This window comes from Macaca thibetana, chromosome 5 (assembly GCF_024542745.1).
Source record: "Macaca thibetana thibetana isolate TM-01 chromosome 5, ASM2454274v1, whole genome shotgun sequence".
Lineage (NCBI taxonomy): Eukaryota > Metazoa > Chordata > Mammalia > Primates > Cercopithecidae > Macaca > Macaca thibetana.
The window spans coordinates 82620389-82644198 of NC_065582.1; the positions used below are offsets into that span (position 1 = coordinate 82620389).

The following is a 23810-nucleotide window of genomic DNA, read 5'->3' on the forward strand; positions in this document are numbered from 1 at the left end:
TATCAGAAGCAGTGAGTGGCCCCGCATGTCTTCAGAAGGGATAAGAGAACCGAGCTGTGGAGCTGCTTGCTGATGGGTACTGTCTCCATCCCTAGCTACAGCCCGCCTTTCCTGTGAATCAGGTTCACCTGAGTCCTTTGGGAACCGTAGGCTCAGCAGTCGCTCTGTCACTGCCTCAAAGGAAGGCTAAAGGAGGAGGTTAGAGAATCTAGAATCTGCCCCTCCATTTCTCACCATAGAGGCAGAATTTTGCTTTGATTTGTTTCTGGCGCTCGAGGTTTAGTCAATTGTCGAAGTGTAACACCCTCTTGAGCAGTAGGAGAACGTGAAGCAGTGAAAGGAAATTACTTGAGGATTGTCAGTGGCTGCTTTTCAAGGTCCCCTGTCCTGGTTTCTATCTATCTGGGACAAAAATAACCTCTTGAGAGAATGTATATATAAAATAAATGAATTAGTATCATTTTCCTGTAGAAGAAATGTGAAACTTTTGTTCGTGATAAAATCAACATCTTTTGCCCTGTTTTTTACTTTCTTTCCCCATTCGAGTCATTTAACTATAAGTTCTTTGAGGGCAGAGATTCTGACTTGTTCATTATCCTTTGCCCACCGGCTGGAAAAACAACCGACTTAAAATAGGGGCTTCAAAATATTTGTTGAATGAATTAATTTTCAAGCCCAACTGCTTGCACTGTTGTTTGCCTCATCTAATCTCTCACTTCTGCGTTTTGTTTGTTCTTTTCCCCCAGTAGTTTTCTTCCACTCACCAGGTGTAAGCAAATGTCTGTGTGTGCATTTTTGTGTGTGAGCCTTTTTATGTACAACCATCTAAGAGGTAGTGAAAAAAGAACACTGATGAAATATTTTATGTTAATTAGTGTTTTATCTTTTTCGATCATTGTGTTTTATTTGGTTATTTTATTTTCAGCTAAGTGATAAAGCTATCTGATTGAAAATCAAATAGTTGGCCAGGCGCGGTGACTCACGTCTGTAATCCCAGCACTTTGGGAGGTCGAGGCGGGTGGATCACCTGAGGTCAGGAGTTCAAGACAGCCTGGCCAAGATGGTGAAACACCATCTCTACTAAAAATTAGCTGGGCGTGGTGGTGGGCGCCTGTAATCCCAGCTACTCGGGAGGCTGAGGCAGAGAATCGCTTGAACCCGGGAGGTGGAAGGCTGCAGTGGGCCGAGATCATGCCACTGCACTCCAGCCTGGATGACAGACTGAGACTCCGTCTCAAAAAAAAAAAAAAAGTATGGCATAGTAGGATTGAATAATAAGGTACAACTGTGTCACCTGTCCTATTCTCAGTACTATTCTTCAAAGATAACCACTTTTAACCTTTTTTAGGTCTGTAGGTTAAATAATAAGTTAAACCTAGTTAATTCTTTTTGTTGACTTCTTGAGATAGCCCTAAGTTAAACTAATTCTTTTTCTGTTGACTTCTTGAAATAGCCCACACCATTCACAATCTCTCTTCTCAGAATTTGGGAATACTCATAATCATAATTTTTGGCTTTTGTATTGGTTACTTTATAATTCAAAATAATATACGTAAATTTTTCACGTCAACTTTTGAAACTATATTTGACTCCTTGTTTGGTAAAACGAGAAAAGTAGTGATTCTACCTTTTTCTTTATCACCTTAGAAACTACATTTATGCCCACTTTCTCTTAGCTGGACATTTACTTTTACATTGTCAAAGTTGATAATATATTTCTTAACTATAATATTTGCACTTTGTTCACGTGCCAAAAACCAATTAAAAAAAATAAAATGTTTACAGTATTATGGCTTTATAGTTGTTATTTAGTGCAAGTCCAAGCTGTATGCTTCGATATGTTTTTTTCCCAGAGTTTTAACTTCATGACCCCTGTGCCATAGTAAGAAGATTATTTATGATATCAAGGTCAAATGGGTTTTTCTTTCTTTCCTGCCAAGGGCAAAATATTATGCTGTAATTGAGCATGCTTTATATTTTGGACTATGTAATTACATAGTTTTTAACTATCCCTACTTTCTTAATTGCCTTTCTGCTTTCTCCTGAGGAATAGGTAGGTGGATGTGCTTTCTTCACTGACTCTTTTCATTCTTTGTATGATGGACATAGAAGCTTCCATTCTTCTGTTTGAAGTTTTTCCCCTTGAAGCCCAATGGCTTTCTGTTTAATTTGAACAGATTGCATTCTAGTCCTTTTGAATTGCTCCTATCCTGGGTTTATATTCATTCTTGGGTAAATAACATTGTTTCTTAGCCCCTCACCTTCTGTTATTGGACTTCCCACTATTTCCCTGTAATATATCCTAAGGAAGCTTGCTCACAAAAGGCATGTGAAAGGTAATTTTATTTTTTAATGTTTGTATGGCTATAAATTATAATTTGCTCTTATGACTGATAATTTGGCTGTATATAGAATCAGAAGTATTTTCCTTCAACTCTCAATCCTTCCATGTCTTCTAACTTTTTTTTCCTTTTTTTTGAGCTGGAGTCTCGCTGTGTTGCTCAGTCTGGTCTGGAACTCCTGACCTCACATGATCCTCCCACCTCAGCCTCCCAAGTATCTGGGATCACAGGCACACGCCACCGCACCAGGCTCTTTTCAAACTTTCATTATTGCTGATGAGAATGACAGTTTCACTTTAATTTGTTGATAGCGGAATCATTTTTTTCTCTCTGAAATGTTTAAAATTTTCTAGTTACGTTTGATGCTTTGAAAATATATGGCAATGTTTATCTTCTCATAGGTTCTTATTTTTTATGAGATAAAATTGACACATATTAAAACACACTGATTTTAAGTGGTCAGTTTAATGAGTTTTGATGCATGTATTCATCCATAGAACCACTACCAGCACAATCAAGATAGAAAATATTTCTACCACTACAGAAAGTTCCTCTGTTTCTGTTTATTCAAGCCCCCTTCCCCATCTGCAGTTACTATCTTCTGATTTTTATTAATACTGTAATTAGAACTATAGTTCTGGAATTACATTTAAATGGAGTCATACAGTATGCACTCTTTTGTATCTGCTTCTTTCATAAACAATATTTTTGAGGTATATCCATGTTTTGGCCTGTTTGTTCCATTTTTCTTGTTAAATAGAATTTCATGGTACAAGTATGTTAACTGATTCACTTGTGAAACATTCGCATTGCTTCTGGTTTTTAGCTATAAAGAGTACAGTTCCTGTGAACATACTCATACCAGCATTTTTATGGACAAATATTTTCATTTTCTTGGTTAAACACCTAGTAGGAGTGGAATTTCTGAGTCACAAGTTAGGGATATTTTTCACTTTAGAAGAGTTTTCCAAATATTTTCCAAAATTCTTTTGCCGTTTTACACTCACACTAGCAATATATCAAAGCTCCACTTCCACATTCTCCTCAACACTTGTTATTGCCAGTCATTTTAATTTTAGCCCTTGTAGAAGTTAAAGGGATTCTCATTTGCATTTCTCCCAATTAATGATATTAAGCAGTTTTTTCATGTGCTTATTGACTTTTCATGCCTTGTGTGAAAATGTATTTGTGACTTTTACCTATTTATGTATTGGCTTGTTTTATTATTGAATTGTGGTATTTATAGACTCCGAATACAGGTCAATTATATATAGACACACATATATTTGATTTTAAAAGGTCCTATGTATACATAATGTCATATGTATATATAGACAGATATAAATAATATTTCCCTTTAACTCGAAGTTTTATTTTCTCAGGTGCCTTTTGATATGCAGATGTTTTTAATTGGTGAAGTCTACTTTGTCAAAATTGTCTTTTGCGACTAGTGCTTTGTTATATCATGTCTAAGAAATCTTTTCCTAGCCTAAGGTTGTAAAGATACTCTCTTATGTTTTCAATGAGAAGACTTAACAGTTTTACCTTTACATTGAAACCTATGATCTATTTTAGACTTTTATGGATGTATCAGTAGAAGTTAAGGTTATTATTTTTTATATGAATATCTTTTTCCAGCACCATTTGTAAAAAAGACTTTCCTTGAACTCTTTTGAGTTCTGTTGAAAATCTATTTTATTTAAAAAATTTTAAATTATGAAATATGTGGTATTAACACACACGTAGATAAATATAGAGCATGGAAATTACCAAGCATAATGATAACATGAACACCCATTAATTCACCAGCTAAAAACTAGGCTATTATTCAAGATTTTTGAAGCTTCTTGTGGATTTTTCCCTAACCTTACCCCTGCTTTAATTTGGTAGTAACCATATTCTGAGTTTTTTTTTTTTTTTTTTTAAATTCCCTTACTTATTGAACATATTCTTACAATAGATGTAAGTATTCCAGAATTATTTTTTTGTTTTGTTTTTGAGTTTTATAAAAATTGGCATATTTTATGTTACTTTTTTCACTCAATATTCATCTGTGCTATTAAACATTGCTATAGTTTGCTTATTTTTCATTATGTATGCAGGTGAATATGCCACAATTTATTTAACCATTTACCTACCATTGGACATTTAAATTGTCTCCAGTTTGGGGATATTAGGAGCAATACTGCCCTGATCTTTCTTGCACAGGTCCACTCTGTGTGTGTGTGTGTGTGTGTGTGTGTGTGTAGGAGTTTCTGTAGGAATGTAATAGCGAGATAGTGTAAAACATTTCTGGTGATTTTACTAATTTACTCCCACTTACAGCAAATTAGAGATCCTATTTTTCCGCATCCTTCTAACATTATGTGTTATCAGATTTCTTAATTTTTAACTGTCTGGTAGATAAAAATTTTTGGTGGTTTTAATGTGCAACTCCTTGATTATTCATGAGGTTGTTTATCTTCCCATATATCTATTGGCCATTTCTCTTTATTCTTTTGTATAATTTGCTTTTCTGTAACTTGTTTTATGTAATGGATGCAATATCTTCTCAAATCTCTCTATATTTATTAGAGTTAGTTTTTGTGTTTTTTCATAAATTATTTCAGTTGCTTCCAAAGCCAGATTTTTGGAGGTTTATTTTATTGTTTGCGCTTGATACTGTAGTCTTTCCTCAACTATCTGATGATTCTCAGACAACTCATTATTTAAGAGCTAAGGCTGCCTAGGAGCTTTGCGTATATGGACAGGCTTATTGACTGATCACCTTTTGGTTTAGGATGGCTGGGTGCACAGCCAAATCTTAGCTGGGGTCCTACAAATTACAGAATCGTGAGGAATTTGCTCTTCTTGCCAGTGTCCATAGCAACTACTGTAGTTCTCAGTTTGTTCAGATTCTTTAGGAAAGAACCTTTTATTTTCAGAGTGTAAATAACTGCCTATGTTGTGGGACTGGTGGCAGAATTGATACTTCTAATTATTCAACACTTCACCCTTCTGATTTCAAACCCTCTTTGACTGCTGTTTACCATTGTTCCCGCCTTCTCTAAGTCTGAAGCCTCTGAATCTGAAAGGGCCAAACAAACCTCTTGACTAATAGGCCAGGCGCGGTGGCTCACGCCTGTAATCCCAGCACTTTGGGAGGCCGAGGCAGGCGGATCACAAGGTCAGGAGATTGAGATCACCCTGGCTAACACGGTGAAACCCCGTCTCTGCTAAAAATACAAAAAAATTAGCCGGGCGTGGTGGCGGCACATTCCCAGCTACTCGGGAGGCTGAGGCAGGAGAATGGCCTGAACCCGGGAGGCGGAGCTTGCAGTGAGCCGAGATCGCGCCACTGCACTCCAGCCTGGGCGACAGAGCGAGACTCCATCTCAATAAAAAAAAAAAAACCCAAAAAAAAAAAAAAAAAAAACCCAAACCTCTTGACTATTATAGGTTGTAGCTTATTTCTTTCTGCTTCTTGTGACAATACTCTTCCATATATATTTTGTTTTGTACAAGTTTCTAGAAATCTTTCATCACCTCATGGCCTGTGTCCCTTCCTTGTTAAGGGTTTATACTTTTTAAAATATTTTTAATGATTTCAGTAAGGTTTCTGGTCAGACAAAAGTGGTTTTATTGAATTGGAATTCCAGCATATTTATCAAAAAGCTGAGAAGGGAAAAATGCAGGGCTTTACCAGTAGAATGTCTTTTTAGTGAGGTCCATGGGTAAAATATTTTTTACCCATGTCAGAAGACCTTTTTTGTTTTCCTTTGTTTTGTTTTGTGTTGTTATGGTTGCCTTAATGTGATTCAGATTGATATGGAGCAAGTTTCCTAATCTCCAGGCTACTACCTTACACAACTTTGGGGCCACCGTTTATTTTGGAGTAAGTGCAAATAGGATGTCTCATGCTATACACGTGGAACAACTATCTCTAAACTTGAGCCAGTAGCTCTATCAGGATTATTAATAGATTAAATCAGATCATACATTATGTAAAACATCTAGCATATAAATGAAAATTGCTTATTTAATATTATAGAGCCTTCTTTTAATCTAGTTTAAGCTTTACTACTATTAATAAGGTCCCTGATTAATTACCAGTTGGTATCTATATTCCCTCTTTCCTGACTTACCTCACTGTATGAGAAGGAAGGTTCTTGATGGTATGTGAGTTATTCAATCTTTAGGTAAAGAGAGGAGCCTTATTGGCTGGGTGTGGTGCCTCACGCCTGTAATCCCAGCACTTTGGGAGACCGAGGTGGGCGGATCAGGAGGTCAGGAGTTCAAGTCCAACCTGGCCAACATAGTGAAACCCCATCTCTACTGAAAATACAAATAGTTAATTGGGCTTGGTCGTGGGTGCCTCTATTCGGGAGGCTGAGGCAGAATTACTTGAACCCGGGAGGCGAAGGTTGCAGTGAGCGGAGATGGTGCCACTGCACTCCAGCCTGGGTGACAGTGCGAGACTCTGTCTAAAAAAAGAGAGAAGAGCCTTATTAATAATATGAAGATGCAGTAACAGACTTCCTCTACTCTTTAAACTGCAAGATGTCATTGAGGATGGAATCATCTTTCCTTTTTTATGCCATTGAAAATCTTTGAGTTTGATTCAGAGCTGCAATATAAATGTATGCTGAGGCGTTTTGTCCTCTGATATTTTAGAATTTTCTTACTGTGATATTTTTACTGTGAAGTGTTCAGATTGGCATTTTCCTCCAAGTTGTATGTTAATTGTGTTTAAGGTTTGGTCTGTCTGGCTTCATATTTGGTCCTAAAATTCTCTCCTTTTCCAGATTATCTTAGAAGACCTAGGACTCCAAAAATGTTTCCCCTGGAGGACGCTGAAATGGGAGCCTTTACCTTCTTTGCCTCGGCTCTGCCACATGATGTTTGTGGAAGCAATGGGCTTCCTCTTACACCAAATTCCATCAAAATTTTAGGGCGCTTTCAAATCCTTAAAACCATCACCCATCCCAGACTGTGCCAGTATGTGGATATTTCTAGGGGAAAGCATGGTAAGTTATTTTCTTTTTTTTCCTATTTATGTTTTCTACTTTGTTACCCAAAGTTATAAATACTGTATCCACTAAATATATAAAGCTATCATCAGTTCCTGTGCACACATGTCCTTCTTTCTCTCCTCCTTTTCCCCCACCCTGCCTCGCTCTCATACACTTGCCCATTTATTTGCAAATCTACTAGGTAAAATTCAAACTCTTTACTAGGCTATTGCATGCAAAAATCCTTCATCTAGTCCTTGATCCAGTCTGTGCTGTCCTCTTTCGATGTATTGCTTGTTGTTTCCATTAATTTAACCATTCATTCCAGCCAAGCTGAGTTGCTTTGAGGTTTTTTGATTCACACATCCTTGATTTTGTTCTTTGCAATTTTCTCTCACGGATTATGCTATGAGGGAGGGGCAAAGGTAACAGAAATTTATACTGAGCAGAGTGGCCAAATATACCTATCAGTAAGCTATGGGAGGAGTCATGAATATTTATGAAAGGAGAACCATGTGTATGTGCATTTAAACTTCATTCCCCTTCAAGCCGCTTCATGGGTCCCATATATAAAAATTGGCAATGTTGGCATGATCTGATGGTCATGATCTGAGGGTGGAGTTTTTCACCCTCTGACGTCAAAGGTGGAGCAAAGGACACGAAAACCCTTACTGCTCATTCTTGGTAGACTGGCCAGAACCACTCCATGGTTGGTTATCAGGCAAATGGTTGCTTATCAGGCAAAAAAGAAGGGGTAGTGTCAGACAGTTGGTTGATATCAGTTGTGAAATCTTTTGAAAGGGCTGGTTTTCGCTAAGTCCCTAGGGAAGAAAGCCTAATCATGGTTAAGAGGGTGGTATAATGAGGTAATCTGACCCTAAGTGCTATCATGGCTGAGAACTCAGTTTTCAAGGTTATTCTGGGGTCCCCTTGGCCAAGAGATAGTCCCTTTCGTCAGTTGAAGGGGTTTGAAGATTACTTTTAATTTACAGTAAACATCTAAGGAAATGAAATTTTAAGTTTAAAACTGTAGCTTCAGTAGGCTTTAGGAAGTCTGTGAACCCCTCAAATTACTATAAAATTGTATATGTGTGTATACATATGTACACATGTGTTTGCTGAATAATGAAAATTCATAGTTTTTCACAGATTTTCGAAAAGGATTCCTAATGTAAAAAAAAAAGAGGAGAGAGGGGGCTTAAAAGCACTGGTGTAGAGTATCAAGGGGTATGGAGAGATCATCTTCTTTGGAGAGATCATCTTCTTAAGGCTAACTTGAGAAGTTCTAATGTCAGGTCCTAGTCTTTTCAAAATTGATTTGACCTGCACCTAGTGTTGCACCATGTCATATATTTACCAATCAGGAGACCCACAGTCAGGACCACTGTATGGGGTTTTGCCACACTGCATAAAAGCTTCTGGATAATAGAGTAAGTGGGAGCTGAAATCTGATTCTCTAATTTATTCTAGGGGGAGGGGTACTTTTTCTAATTTGGTTAAAGAGAACTGTGAAAACTAGTGGTAACTATATAGTAGACTATAGATAGCTCCAGCCATTTGCTGAAAGCCCAGAAAATAACTTTTGGTGAGTTAATTTTTGTTCAAAAAATAATTTTTTGCCAAAGATTTTTATTTGTTACCTGGCTTCAATGACATTAAGTAGATGTTGAAAAATTACGGGGATCATTTGGGGCTTTTTACGTCACCAAGCAATATAATAGATATTTTCAAAACCTGTATACTTCAATACCCCATTACCCTTAACTCAGCTATAGATTCTAAAAAATTGCCAGTTGTAGAGTTGGCCTATTTCCAAAACCATTCTTTGGTTGTCAGTACAGTAGTATTAACCATGGGTGGTGAACATCTGTAAAGTTGGCAGAGGCCTGTCTTTCCAAACTCTTGCCACCAAGAGCCCTTTGTTTATTCCCACTGTATCTGGAAGCCCCTTTGGAGCTTCACTTTATGTATTTGGGGTTTTTCCTCTGACCAATTTTTCCTAGGCCTTTTCTCAATTGACAAAATAGTCCTAAAGCTCCTTCTTTTCGTTCCTCTACCTAACTTGGCCTCTATAAACACTGAATTAGGAACTGTGTTATAGCATGATTCTCTTTGGGGAGCATTCTTGCTAATTTTGCCTATGAACCTTCTTTTTGATTATCAAAATCAGGTGGGAACTGATCCCCTTAGAAACTGTAATTGTTCTACTGATTGTTGTTCTCTGAGGCCAGTTCAATGGTATGGTTAGTCCCCTTAGCCCTGTCCACCATATTGCTGTTTACTCTGCTTCCCTGACTTGCCTTGCTCCTCATGTTATCTCAGCAGCCCTCTCTGCTAGGGTAACATAGGTCATGAATATATGTAAAGTTTATATATTTTAAGTCTAGTTGTCTGAAATGAAAATATCGATTGTCGTTAGGCTAGGGAATTTGATTATTTTGTTTTTATTGGCAATGTTTAACATTCTGAAAAGTTGTGTGTATGAGGAATAATTTACTGTTAGAGTAACTGCTTATGCAAAAGTCTGTTTGTTCCAAAACATTGTAGTCAGTTCAGTTGCATCTACTTTGAAAAATTTGAAAAGTTGCTGCTGAACAATCTCCTTAGTGAAAGTATTTCTCAGTGTGAACACCTATTTTTCAGTGGTGTAATACCATATAACTTTGATTTGTGTCTTCTCAAAGAATTTTGATTTTGATTCTACTTTTCCTCTTTTTTTCTGTTCTTGCTATGCAGATATCTTACTATTGTTAGTCATGCCCCTTCCCACCCTGCATGTTACTGTTAAGTCAATAACAATTAACTTCTTACTGGGAGTCACATACTCCTCTTACATGTGGTCTGTTTTAGTAACAATATGTTTTCACATATGTTAGCTCAGAAGTAAAGGCACTGTTTTCTATAGATCATTCAAAACTAATCAAAGATGATAATATTTTCTTGCTAACTCAGCAGGATGAAGTTTTTAATCTCAGGAATGGTAGACACTTTATTAGAATTTCAGAACTTTTTTTCTAGTAGAAGAAAATATCTTTAGGAGAAAAGAAGCCAGTAAACGCTGAAAATACTGTGTTAACAAATTTTATCTTTTCTTTTGAGCTTGAAATCTCAGCTGTGTTTAGAAGCAGAGTGAAGATTATAAATGGTAGTACATCCTTTTTAATTTGGTATTGATTATCCAGAAATCTTTCAATGATTGCTGGTGAAATCAAGAATAAAAATTATTTTATTTGAAATTAAAGTAGAGAATAATACAATTATATGGAATGTAAGATTAATTTATTCTGTATCTCTAGCATATAAATTTTAATCTGTGTTTGTATTACTTTCATAAGAGAAACAACAAATTATATAATTATATAAATTATATATGTAGTATACATTATATAAGTATATTAAAAATATTGCTGAGAATTTGTGTGCATGATTGTGGGGGCTGCTAGGCAAGTTTGAAATTCATGAGGAAGGTCATCAAGAAGGACAAGCTGAACTCTTGGGCAGAAGCTGAAGCTGTCATCCACAGGTGGAATTTATTCTTCTTCAGGGAAGCTTCAGTTCTGCTCATAGTTATTTATTTTTTATTTATTTATTTTTCAGAGACAGGAGTCTCACTATATTGCCCAAGCTGGTCTTGAACTCCTGGTTTGAAGTGATACTCCTGTCTCAGCCTCTCCTGTAGCTGGGATTATAGGTGTGAGCCAGTGTACCTGGCTTTCAGTTCTGCTCTTAAAGGCTATTAAACTGATTGAATCAGCATTATTCAGATTATCTAGGATAATTTCCCTTCAAGTAAACTGATTATAGACTTTATTCATTTGCAAAATAATTTCACAGCAACATCTAGATTAGTATTTGATTGAATGACTGGATCCTATAGTCTCGTCAAGTTGACTCATGAAACTGACCATTGCAGTGTTCTGGTACCGATACTATTCTTTAAGCATAGTATTTTTCTTTGTTGGTTTTGAACTGTATAAGCACTTATTGAGATAATCATATTTTAAAGGTGATGAGCTAGTCTCGATTTTTACTGTGAATAACAAAAGTGATGCAGTAAATGTATTCTGACAACGTTTATATTATTTTAAGGGATTCATGATTCACCTCTTTCTCTAAATTTAAAAAAAAAACGCTACTTTTAAAAACTTTATTTTACTTTCCCTGCCCCTTATTCAACTCCTTTATTCTTGCTTAAATGTGTGTTCTCTTCAGTTTCTTAGTGTTAACTTTGTATTAGCCTGTTTTCACGCTGCTGATAAAGACATACCCGAGACTGGGCAATTTATACAGGAAAAACCTTTAATGGATTTACAGTTCCATGTGGCTGGTGAGGCCTCACAGTCATGGTGGAAGGCAAGAAGGAGCAATTCATGTCTTACATGGATAGCAGCAGGCCAAAAAAAGAGAGCTTGTGCAAGGAAACTCCCTCTTATATAACCATCAGAGCTCATGAGACTTATTAATTATCACAAGAACAGGGAAAGACCTGGCCCTGTGATTCAATTACCTCCCACTGAGTCCCTCCCACAACACATGAGAATTCAAGATGAGATTTGGGTGGGAACACAGCCAAACCCTATCAAACTTAAAACACACAGTTTGGGCTGGAGACACTACATCATACTTGGCGTTCCTCAAATCTTTGTTAGAAGGAAGACTATTTCGCAATTATTGTATATTCTACTCTTTAAAGTTCATCTTAGCATCACATTTTTTTTTTTTATAAATAATGCTACTACATTGATGATTTATATTTGGCACATTATGTTTCCCAAATGCTTTATTCTGTGAAATTCTATTGTTTTTATAACATGTTATTTTTAAACAGTGGTCCAGAGATTTTAGAATGAAGACTCTCTAAAGATTTCTTTAAAAAACATAGTTCATAGTAGAAATATTGTTTTGGTATACACTACATTATCTCTGGGAGAAACTTTGATGTTCTGCCGAGGATTATGGCTCTGCAGCATTAAAACTATGCTTAATAGTTCCATAGAATCTTGAAGCTTTGGCAAACACTTGTTTATGATATTTTGAAGGGGTTTCCAAAAGCCTGAAAAATTTTAGTTGTGCCAGATACTTTGAAAATCTCTTATAGATATGGAGAATTATGAATATCCAATTTAAAATGATTAATTAATGGAATATGCACATTTTAATGAATTATTTTGTTTTTGTTTTACGTGAAAGTCAGTGCTACTGAGTTATACTGAGTTTATAATATGGGCATGTAATTTTCTACACAGGACAGAGCTCTGTTTAGTGACTGTGGTCATATGAGATTCTTCATTTCTAATGGCCGCATCATGCCTTTGCTAAAGCTAATTCATTTAACAGTTATCTTTATATTACATGCCTATATGTTGTAAGTGACATTCTACACACATGTGATGCAGTACACCTGTGTGCACTAGGCACCTGTGATGTACTACTGTGATGCACCTGTGTGCAACTACTGATGCACTGCTAGGCACCTGTGATGAGACGCACCTCATTCCTGCCATCACAAAATATATTATCTGATAGGAAAAAAGATACTACAGTAGTCCCCCCTTTTCCTCAGGGGATGTGTTCCAAGAAGTCTCCTGCCACTCCCATTGGATGTCTGAAACTGAGGGTTGTACAGAATCTGATTCTCATGAGTCATAATATGTTTCTATGTATGTCTTCTACTCACAAATTTAATGCCTTTTCCATCTTAGCTAGGCACTTGTCTTGCACTGTGGTCATAATTTTGTAGTTTGAGGCATGACAACAAAACTAGCATGATTTTCTTTTTTCTTAAATTTCACGAATAGAAAATTTCTTACCATACATCTTAACAACTGATTTTTTTTTCTTTCCTTATCAAGTTGAGAACTTTCACCTTTTCACTTGAAGGAAACACTTTACATCTTCTTTTTGTTGTTGTTGTTTTTAAGACGGAGTCTCACTGTGTTGCCCAGGCTGGAGTGCAGTGGCATGATCTTGGCTCACTGCAAGCTCCGCCTCCCAGGTTCACGCCATTCTCCTGCCTCAGCCTGTAGCTGGGACTACAGGTGCCTGCCACCACGCCTGGCTAATTTATTTTTATTTTTTTTGTATTTTTAGTAGAGATGAGATTTCATCATGTTAGCCAGGGTGGTTTCCTGACCTCGTGATCTGCCCACTTCGGCCTCCCAAAGTGCTGGGATTACAAGCGTGAGCCACCACACCTGGCCACGTCTTCTTTTTGGCATATATTAATTGCTGGTGAGAGATTTCATTATGCTACTCAGAATGGCATGCAATTTAAAACTTAGAAATGGTTTATTTCTAGAATATTCCATTTAAAATTTTTGGAAACTGCGGAAAGTAAAACCATGAATAAGTTGGAGTTATTGATGATGCTGGCTGGACCAAAATAAAAATGCATACAAATTATTAGAGTTGAAACAAGTGCTACGAAAGAAAATTAAAATGTGGAATAGAGTATGTTGTAGGAGAGCAAATCGATGTTGGGAGGTCCAGAAAAGTGTCCCTTGAGGAAGTCACATTTAACTGAGCCCTGAATAATGAATAATAATAAAAGCTAACAATTAGCTAGTGCTTGTTATGTGCCAGACACTATTCTAGGCTTTTATTATATATTAACTCTTTTCAACCTCACAACAACCCTGTGAAGTAGGTGGCTATTCTTCTCTTCATCTTACAGAAAAAAAACTGTCATAGAGAGGTTAGAAAATTTCCCTGAGGTCACATAGTTAATTAGTAGTAAAACTGGGATTTGATCCCAGACGAAATAGTCTATACTCTTTACCACTATGTGGGAAAGATCATTTGAGGCAGTAAGAACCCATGTGTAAGTGCCCTAAGGCAGGAAGCCAGAAGGAAGATCAGTGTGATGGAAGTTGGTAAACTAAGATAAAATAACATAGATGAAGCTAGAGAGGGAGTTCCATATTCAGACTTCTTATGATTTTATCACTTGGGCTTTAGTGTGAAAATATGTTGGAAAGAAATAAGAATTAATGTGAGAAGATCAGTTAAAAGATTGTTGTAGTTCTCTAATGAGATGATGCTGGCTGGGCCCAGATTGTGGCAGATGGAGCAAACTACATAGATTCTAGAAATATTTGAGAGATAAAAATAGCAGCCCTCTGTTTATTTGGATTTGAGAAGGGGAGATTACTGTTTAGTTTCTAGCTAGAGCAGTTGACTGGATAGTGATATCATTGACTGAAATAGTATTAAAGGGGACAGACTTTAACAGTAAATTATAAGTTGAGTTTTGGTTCTCTTGAGTTTCACGTGACTTTTATATTAAAATCCTGTAATATGGGCTATAAAAGCCTGCAGTTCAGAAGAGAGTGTTGGGCTTGCAATAAAATCTCAGAGTTTTTCAGCCTTGGGAATAGATGAGAAAACAGGAAAAAGACCCTGAATCAAAGGTGGAGAAACTGGTAGCATTTCAATTTGGGTAGAAGAGGTAAAGATTTACAGAGGATACTGAGGGGAGGGAGCCAGATAAATGTAAGGAAAATGGACAAAACGTGGTAAGATGAAAAGCAAAGGAATGCAGCTTCTTGTTTTGGTTTTCTGATAAGGTTGACAGCTTTTTTCTTCTGGAATTTTACCATTGTACTAAATTGCTTGGAGCTTACCTTTGCATACTCTTTTCTTTGTTAAGTAAATAACTTGACCTTTTATTTCATGGTTTCCTTTCCTTTTTCTTTTTCTTTTTTTCTCGTTAAATGTTCTTTTAAATTTAATTTTCTTTAAATTCCTGTTAAATATTCCTGTTCACCTCCCTCTCTAGTTTCATCATTTGCTATTTCATTTTATTCCTATTCCTCTACGATTGGAATCTTTTATCCAAAAATGATAATATTCATATATAGCATTTTTAATTTTTGTGTTTCAGATCATTCTGTATAATCCCATTTTGCTAGACAGAGTAAACTTAGATATGATCCAAGATAATACTTTGCTCCGACACTTGACATGTCTGCCTGAACACAATTGTCCATCTCTCCTTCCCCTATTCAAGACCATACCTTAATCCAGTCATTACTGAACTATTTTATATACTAGATTTCTTACTCTGAACTCCCTCTTTCCCATCTTCTTCTGTCTCTTTTTTCTACCTTGGCTACTTTTTCACTTTCACCAAATTTTCATTTTACAGTTATCATTATTCCTAGTTTCTTTGCACCTTTACTTTATCTAGTCTCAGTCTGTCATTGTGTTTTGTGTTAAACTTCTTCCTTATTTTACTTAGAATCCATTTTGCATAGATACTGACGACACTCCAACTTCTTTTGAACCAAACTCCTCAAATAACCTTGTCAAATCCCCAAAAGCTTGGAAACCCAGTTGTACTTTTCTTTTATTCCTCTTAGATTCATTGTCAAACATCATGTTACTGACTTGGGATAATGGATGAGGCAAAAAAAGTATGGACTAGCCCTTAGAACTGTGCCATCTTGATCAGTTGATCTGTGGGAAAATAAAAATGACATCATAATGTTGATCATGTCTACCACTGTTTTGTATTATTTAATCTCAGCAGACCCTATGATGTTACAAACTACAGTTGACCCTTGAACAACATGGGTTTGGATGCACACATCCACTTAAATATGCAGATTTTTTTTCCAGTGAATTTATATTGGAAAATTCTTTGGACATTTTTGACAATTTGAAAAAACTCATTGATGAACCATGTAGCCTAGAAATATAGAAAAAACATAAAAAGGTGTGTCATTAATACATAAAATAAATGTAGATACTATTCTATTTATGTGTTGTCAATAAGGCTTCCAGTCAAGAGTAGGCTATTAGTAGTTAAGTTTTGGGAGAGTCAAAAGTTATAGGTGATTTTTGACTGTGTAGGGGGTTGGCACCTTTAAGAAACCCCTGCGTTGTTCAAGGGTTAACAATAATTCTAGGTTGATTTTCTTTCTCTGTAGTTATGATTTGGATCATTTCTACTTTTTTCCAAGTTTCTGAATGCAATTTCAAAGATGTGTGTTTAAAACCAGAGTGTCAGGCAATCTGTACCTAACTCCTTACTTTCCCCTTCCTTCAAAATTCTTTATATATTAATCTAATCTTTTACTTCTTTCTTCCAATCTGTGTCAGAAGAAGGGTGAGTTATTTTTTCCCCAAGGACAGTCTTTCCGCCTGTTTTTCCTGATGGACATAAGAAAAACTCTAGCGGAAGAAAAATACAAGATAAAAAAAAGTTATTGTTTTATTAGATGTTTATTATCCTATATACTTGGTAATAATGTAGTTAATATAGAGTTTGAAAAGCTCTTTTAAAATATTGTTATGGGTGTTATATGTTAATGTCATCAGTGGAGAATATTATTTTGTTTTTAACATGTCATATTGATAAAATATAACATGGGTTTGCTTTGTTTTACTCAGAACGACTAGTGGTCGTGGCTGAACATTGTGAACGTAGTCTGGAAGACTTACTTCGAGAAAGGAAACCTGTGAGGTACTGTAGAGTATCAGAACAATTAAATGAAAAGCAGAACTTGGCCAACAAAAATGCATTTTGTTTAAACTGCAGGGTTTTGGTTTCTTTTGTTACTTAATGATAAATGTAGGTGCAAATTTTCATTTGAGAAAATTTAATTTACAGATTACATAGGAATTCAATGTTAACATAGTCCAGTATTCATCTTTTGTGAGGTAGGCATTCTCTGAAATATTTCAAAAAAATACTTCAAAAGGGGATATATGAACATTTGAAACTTCTTAGTACTAAGCATTTCAGTAGCTGGGATTAAGATTATTTTCCTGTATTTTTAGTAGAGAGGAGCTTCACTCTTTTGGCCAGGCTGGTCTCAAACCCTTGACCTTGTGATCCACCCACTTCAGCCTCCCAAAGTGCTGGGATTCCAGGCATGAGCCACCGCACTGGGCATGGTGGTGCATGCCTGTAGTCCCAGCTACCTGGGATGCTGAGGCAGGAGAATTGCTTGAACCAGGGGAGCGGAGGTTGTGGTGAGCCGAGATGCACCACTGCACTCCAGCCTGGGCAACAGAGTGAGACTCCATCTCAAAAAAAAAAAAAAAAAAAAAAAAAGGATTATTTTCCTGAAAGGAACACCTGGTAACTTCAAATAGGATACTTGTATTCCTAGGCACACAGTGAACTGTGTTAAATAAAGGTCACATTGAAGAGTAGGGAGAAATACTAATCATAGCTTAGATATAATTTAATGATACAGTTTAAATGCAATTGTTGCAAAGACTCAATAAATTTACTCTCTTGGCAAGGAAAGTATGTGGTCTAAACTTTTATTACAAATATACTATTAAATTAACTTCACAGATTTTCTGAAGTGACCTTAAAATTATCAAAAATCTTTTTTAATGTATAAATCACATTGTATTAAACCAATAAAATATCTTGCCATGAGTGTTTATAGAATTATAATTATCCATCCTAGTTTTGAAAAATATTGTTACTCTGATTAGTTAATAGTTTTCCATTACCACAATATTCTAGATGAAAAATCTTTTTCAAGGAAAGAAAAACATTTATCTTAATAATTGGTAGTAATTTGATAGAAGCAAGACAAAGAAATTGAATAAAAGTGCTATTATTGCTCTTTTAAATGATTTGGTTTTTGGTGGCCTCTGGAATGAAAAATGCAGATACCATGTATATACCAGCAGTCCCCAACCTTTTTGGCACCAGGGACCGGTTTTGTGAAAGACAGGTTTTCCATGGATGGAGGGTGGAGGGATGATTTCAGGATGATTCAAGTGCATTACGTTTATCGTCTACTTTATTACTATTTTTATTATATTGAAATATATAATGAAGTAATTATACAACTCACCATAATGTAGACTCAGTGGGAGCCCTGAGCTTGCTTTCCTGCAACTAGAAGGTTCTATCTGGGGGTAATGGGAGACAGTGACACCCAAAGTCTGTTGCTTATGTTCAGTCTGCTCTGTAATCTCGTTTTGGTTTGGTTTGCTGTCACTGCAGAAAACCCTGCTTCACAAAGATGGGATGTTGGAAATGGAAGCAGGCTTTTCAGTGCTTTTGTGCCAGTCTCGGGATATTCTGTCTTGATTTTAATCTAGAATGTATGGAGATTTGATACTGTCGAGTTGATCCTCTTCTAGCACAGATGAAGTCAATTCACCTGGCTTATTCACAAATGGCTTGCGGATCTATTCCTTCCCAGTTCAAGGGTCCTTTGTGGTTGGGAAGTAATGTTTAAACTCTTTTGAAAGCTGAGATAAGTGATCCTGCACCAGTTGGGAGAAAGAAGGCCGTGGCTCAACCTCTTTCAAAATCTCTGCTAATGTTTGAAACATGTCAGAAATCCCAGTGTTCACTCACCACCCCCATAATTCCAGTTTAGCTTTAAATGCGGCCACTTTATCTGTGGACTTGAACACAGTTGTTCTCTCCTGAAGTGACAGATTGAGTTTGTTGAGCAGGTTGAATATATCACACAAGGAGGCAAGCTTTTTGACCCATTCTTTGTCACTGAAATGTGCTGCCAGTGGTGACTATTTTTCTAAAAGAAATCTCTGGAGCAGCTCTCATAACTCAAAACTCTGGCCAGCGATTCACCTTTGGAAAGCCATCAACTTCTGTGTTTAAGAGAAGACGTGTGTACTCTGTGTCCATCTCCTTACAGAGCTGCGTGAACAGATGTGAGTTAAGGGCATGCACTTTTTTTTTTTTTTTTTTGAGACGGAGTCTTGCTCTGTCGCCCGAGTAGCTGGGACTACAGGCACCCACCACCACGCCTGGCTAATTTTTTTGTATTTTTAGTAGAGACGGGGTTTCACCGTGTTCGCCAGGATGGTCTTGATCTCCTGATCTCGTGATCCACCCGCCTTGGCCTCCCAAAATGTTGGGATTACAGGCATGAGCCACCGCGCCCGGCCGGAATAATATATTCTTTTAAATAAAAATCAAAGATTGGTGACATTATAAAAATTATAACTATAAAAACACATTTATTAAATAAGGTTAAACTATTTCTAAATACATATAAAAGTTATTCTTACCTATAGTCATATTAGACTTTTCTAAAGAAGGATGTAAGGCTATAGTGTACATCAGGGGTTCTCAAACCCCAGACCACAGACTAGTCCTAGGCCCTGTACCTAGGACTACACAGCAAGAGGTGAGCAGCAGGCAAGCCAGCAAAGCTCCATCTGGGTTTACAGTTGCTCCCCATCACTGCATTACCACCTGAGCTCTCTGCCTCCTGTCAGATCAGCAGCAGCACTGATATTCATAGGAGCACGAACCCTACTGTGAACCATGCATGTGAATGATCAGGGTTGTGGGCTCCTTATGAGAATCTAATGCCTGATCATCTAAGGTGGAGCAGAGGCAGTGAAGCTAGTGCTGGGGAGTGGCTGCAAATACAGATTAACATTAATACAGAGGTTTGATTGCACAGAGACCATAATAAATCAATTACTTGCGGACTAATCAAAACCCTGTCAGTGAGCAGCAAGTGACAGTTAAGCTGTATCTGGTGGCAGGCTTTAGAGTGGCAAGTGAGTTGATGTACTTCAGTTGTACAGCTGCATCTGGTGGTAGGCTTTAAGTCAAAATGCAACATTTATTTCAGTCTGCACATGGCCTGCCCATTATTTTATTTATCACTTCTATCTGCACCTCCTTCCTGCACGGCACACTTGTCTCAGTCACAGTTTTGATAAGCCTACAAGCTAACCCCAGTCACAATGAGTAAAAACCAAACATCACTGGAGACCTTCTTTAAAAAGGGGGAAAGACTCAATGATGAAACAGCAGAAGACTCTAAGACTGCCAACAAAAAGAAGCTTCATTTAAAAGAAAATACCAACAGTCCTACTTAAATTATAGGTTCATTGCAACAGGTGATTCACATTCTCCAAGTCTGCTTTGTATATGTGGCGACCAGCTATCCAATGAAGCCATAAAACCTTCAAAACTGCTTTGCCACATGAAGATGAAGCAGCCTGTATTAAAAGACAAGTCTTTGGAGTTTTTCAAAAGAAAAAAACATGAACATAAAGAAGTAATTATTGAAAGCCACTACTTCATCAAATGTGTTGACACTAAGAGCATCATTCTTAGCGACTAACCACATAGCTAAGAAGCCCTTTACTATCGGTGAAGATTTGATACTGCCTGCTGCTAAGGACATCTGTCATGACCTTTTAGGAGAGGATGCCGTTCAAAAGGTAGCACGTGTTCCTCTTTCAGCTAGCACCATAACTAGACAAACTGATGAAATAACAGAGAATACTGAGGCACAATTGCTAGAATTAATGAGTCACCATGGTACACAATCCAGGTTGATGAGTTGACCGATGTTGACAACAATGCAACAATGCTTGCTTTTGTGCAATATATTTTTCAGGAGGATATGCATGAGGATATGTTATGTGCACTTTTGTTGTCAACAAACACCACAGCTGCAGAACTATTCAAGTCTTTGAATGATTAAATATCAGAAAAACTGAATTGGTCACTTTACGTCAGTATATGCACAGACATAGTGGCTGCCATGACTGGACGGCTTTCTAGTTTCACTTCACAGGTCAAAAAGGTTGCTTCTAAATGTGAGTCTATGCACTGTGTCATCCATAGAGAAATGCCGGCTAGCTGAAAAATGTCACCTGAACTTAATAATGTTTTGCAGGATATGATTAAAATTATCAACCTCATTAAAGTACATGCCCTTGGCCAAGTGCGGTGGCTCACACCTGTGATCCCAGCACTTTGGGAGGCCAGGCTAGTGGATCATGAGGTCAGGAGATCGAGACCATCCTGATTAACACGGTGAAACCTTGTCTCTACTAAAAATACAAAAAATTAGCCAGGTGTGGTGGCTGGCACCTGTAGTCCCAGCTACTCAGGAGGCTGAGGCAGGAGAATTATGTGAACCCGGGAGGCGGAGCTTGCAGTGAGCCAAGATCGCACCACTGCATTCCAGCCTGGGCAACAGAATGAAACTCCATCTCTAAATAAATAAATAAATATATTATTCATTGCTCACTAGTTCAAATTTACACTTTAACTTCAGGCCCCTGCTGCTAAAAAGCAATTTTCTTTAAAGGTAGTTGATGTTAAAATTGAAAACCAATTATGCCCACAACTGTAGGTAAGAAAAAATATTTTAGTTGAGGCTGGGTTAAATTTGTGTAAAGATTTACAATGCAACATGTAAGATGAAAATATGCATTTACAATGCAATGTGTATGATGCAATATGCCCTTACTAGTTAGGCAACCTTGGACAAGTCTCTTAGTCATTTTCCTTATCTGTAGAATAAGGAGTTTTACTGATCAAGAGATCATTGTGAAACAAGTTATTCTCAACTTAATGTTTTATTTAGTATGCATCATATCTGATAATACATTGATCAATTGTCTTTTTTTTTTTTTTTTTTTTTTTTTTTTTTTTTTTGAGACAGAGTCTTGCTCTGTCACCCAGGCTGGTGTGCAGTGGTACAATCTCAGCTCACTGCAACCTCCGCCTCCCGGGTTCAAGTGATTCTTCTGCCTCAGCCTCCCGAGCAGCTAGGACTACCGGCATGCCCCATCATGCCCGGGTAATTTTTGCATTTTTAGTAGAGACGGGGTTTCACCATATTGGCCAGGCTGGTCTCAAACTCCTGACTTCATGATCTGCCCACCTCAGCCTCCCAAAGTGCAGGTATTACAGGCGTGAGCCACCATGCCTGGCTGATCAATTGTCTTTATAAATGTAATTTGTTATATTTTAGTAGACTAATATCTTAGCCTACTATTGCTCTTTATTTAAATGGTAGATTTCTTGACAGAAGAACCTATGGCAAGTCTACATTTAAAACTTCAGTGCTATAAAAAAGGTTAAATTATTATAGAAACATCTATTTTATGATCCAGCAATTCCAGTCCTAGGCATAAGGCCTCCTTAAGTTTTGTACTATAGTACTTTATTTACCTCACTCTAGTCCCAGCTCTGTCTAGGTGTTTATCCAAGAGAACAGAAAAATACATGTCCACCTATGCAAAAAGATTTGCATAAGAATGTTCCCAGAAACATTCTTCATTATAGCTCTAAATTGGGTAGAACTCAAATGTCCATCGACAAGAGAATGCATAAACATGGTACAGGTTGAGAATTCTTTATCCATAATATCCGGGACCAGAGGTGTTTCGGATTTGGGATTTGTTTTCCCCAGATTTTGGAGTATTTGCATTTACATAGTGAGCTGTGTTGTAGATGGGACTGAAGTGTAAACACGAACTTCATTTATGTTTAAATGATAGCTTATACACATAGCTTGAGTGTAATTTTAGGTATTATTTTAAATAATTTTGTGCATGAAGCAAAGTTTGCACTGAATACTTATGTGTGGAATTTTCCACTTGTGGTGTCACATTGTTACTCAAAAAGTGTTGGATTTTGGAACATTTTGGATTGCAGATTTTCAGATTATGGATGCTCAACCTGTATGTTAATCAACAATGAAAAAGAAAGAGCTACTGGTACATACAATATGTGGATTAACCATAAATATTATGCTGAGCTAAAGAAGCCAGACATAGAAGATTATCAGTATTTATCTACAGCGATAGAAAAACAGTGCTTTATTCTGTTAGAGAGTAAGGGGTAATTCAAGAACTGGTTCAAAATGGCCTTGAGGGAACTTTTTAAGGGGATGAAAATTTTTATATCTTGATCAGATGTTACTTATATGGTGTATGTGTGTCATAACTAAATGAAATATGTACTGAAAATGTATGCATTTTACCTATGTAAATTATATGTTAATTTAATTTAATTTTTTTTTTTGAGACAGAGTCTTGCGTTGCTGCCCTGGCTGGAGTGCAGTGGTGCGATCTCAGCTCACTGCAAGCTCTGCCTCCCAGGTTCAAGCGATTCTCCTGCCTCAGCCTACTGTGTAGCTGGGACTACAGACATACACCACCACACCCAGCTGATTTTTTGTATTTTAGTACAGACAGGGTTTCACTGTGTTGCCCAGGCTGGTCGCGAACTCCTGAGCTCAGGCAGTCCTCCCACCTTGGCCTCCCAAAGTTCTGGGATTACAGACCTTAATTTTTTTTTTTTTTTAAAGGTTGTTGAGTTATTCACTTGGCTTGAGTTCTCAATCCCTCATAGAAAAACAGTATTGTATTGTTAATGAAGATGTTTGAGCCACTGACTTTTTTGTATTTTTTGGTTTTTAGAAGAAATAGTATGAATTAGTTATTGCTTAACAAGTTACCTCAACACTTTGTGGCTTAAAACAACAGTAAAAATTTATTATCTCATATAATTTTTTTGGGTCAGGACGTAGGAATAACATAACTAGATGGTTCTAACTCAAGGTCTCACAAGGTTTCAGTCAAGATAACAGCTGGACCTACAGTCGTTTGTTATAAAAGCTTTACTGGAGTTGAGTGATCTGTTTCTAAGATGGTTTACTTATAAAGAAGGTGCTAGTTGTTGACAAGAGGCTTAATTCTTCTCTACATT

The 23810-nt window shown here is 36.9% G+C and overlaps 3 protein-coding genes across 6 annotated transcripts in view; 2 read left to right on the forward strand and 1 right to left on the reverse strand.

Annotated features, from left to right (window-relative positions):
- Positions 1 to 23810, forward strand: part of PPA2 (inorganic pyrophosphatase 2) — a 1020900-nt gene that overhangs the window by 132061 nt on the left and 865029 nt on the right. The gene's annotated exons all lie outside the window — the stretch shown is intronic.
- AIMP1 (aminoacyl tRNA synthetase complex interacting multifunctional protein 1) overlaps positions 1 to 23810 on the reverse strand; it is a 524679-nt gene that overhangs the window by 29810 nt on the left and 471059 nt on the right. The window lies entirely within an intron of this gene.
- The window catches only part of TBCK (TBC1 domain containing kinase), a 235564-nt gene that overhangs the window by 395 nt on the left and 211359 nt on the right, over positions 1 to 23810 (forward strand). For 2 of the 4 annotated variants that reach the window (XM_050791478.1, XM_050791477.1), the window contains exons 2-3: positions 7127 to 7348; positions 16727 to 16799. In XM_050791478.1, the coding sequence (XP_050647435.1) occupies positions 7156 to 7348; positions 16727 to 16799 (266 nt within the window). In that variant the 5' untranslated portion in view covers positions 7127 to 7155. Of the gene's footprint in view, positions 1 to 7126; positions 7349 to 16726; positions 21895 to 23810 lie in introns of those variants that run through there. The other 2 variants (XM_050791480.1, XM_050791479.1) reach the window with 2 other exon arrangements.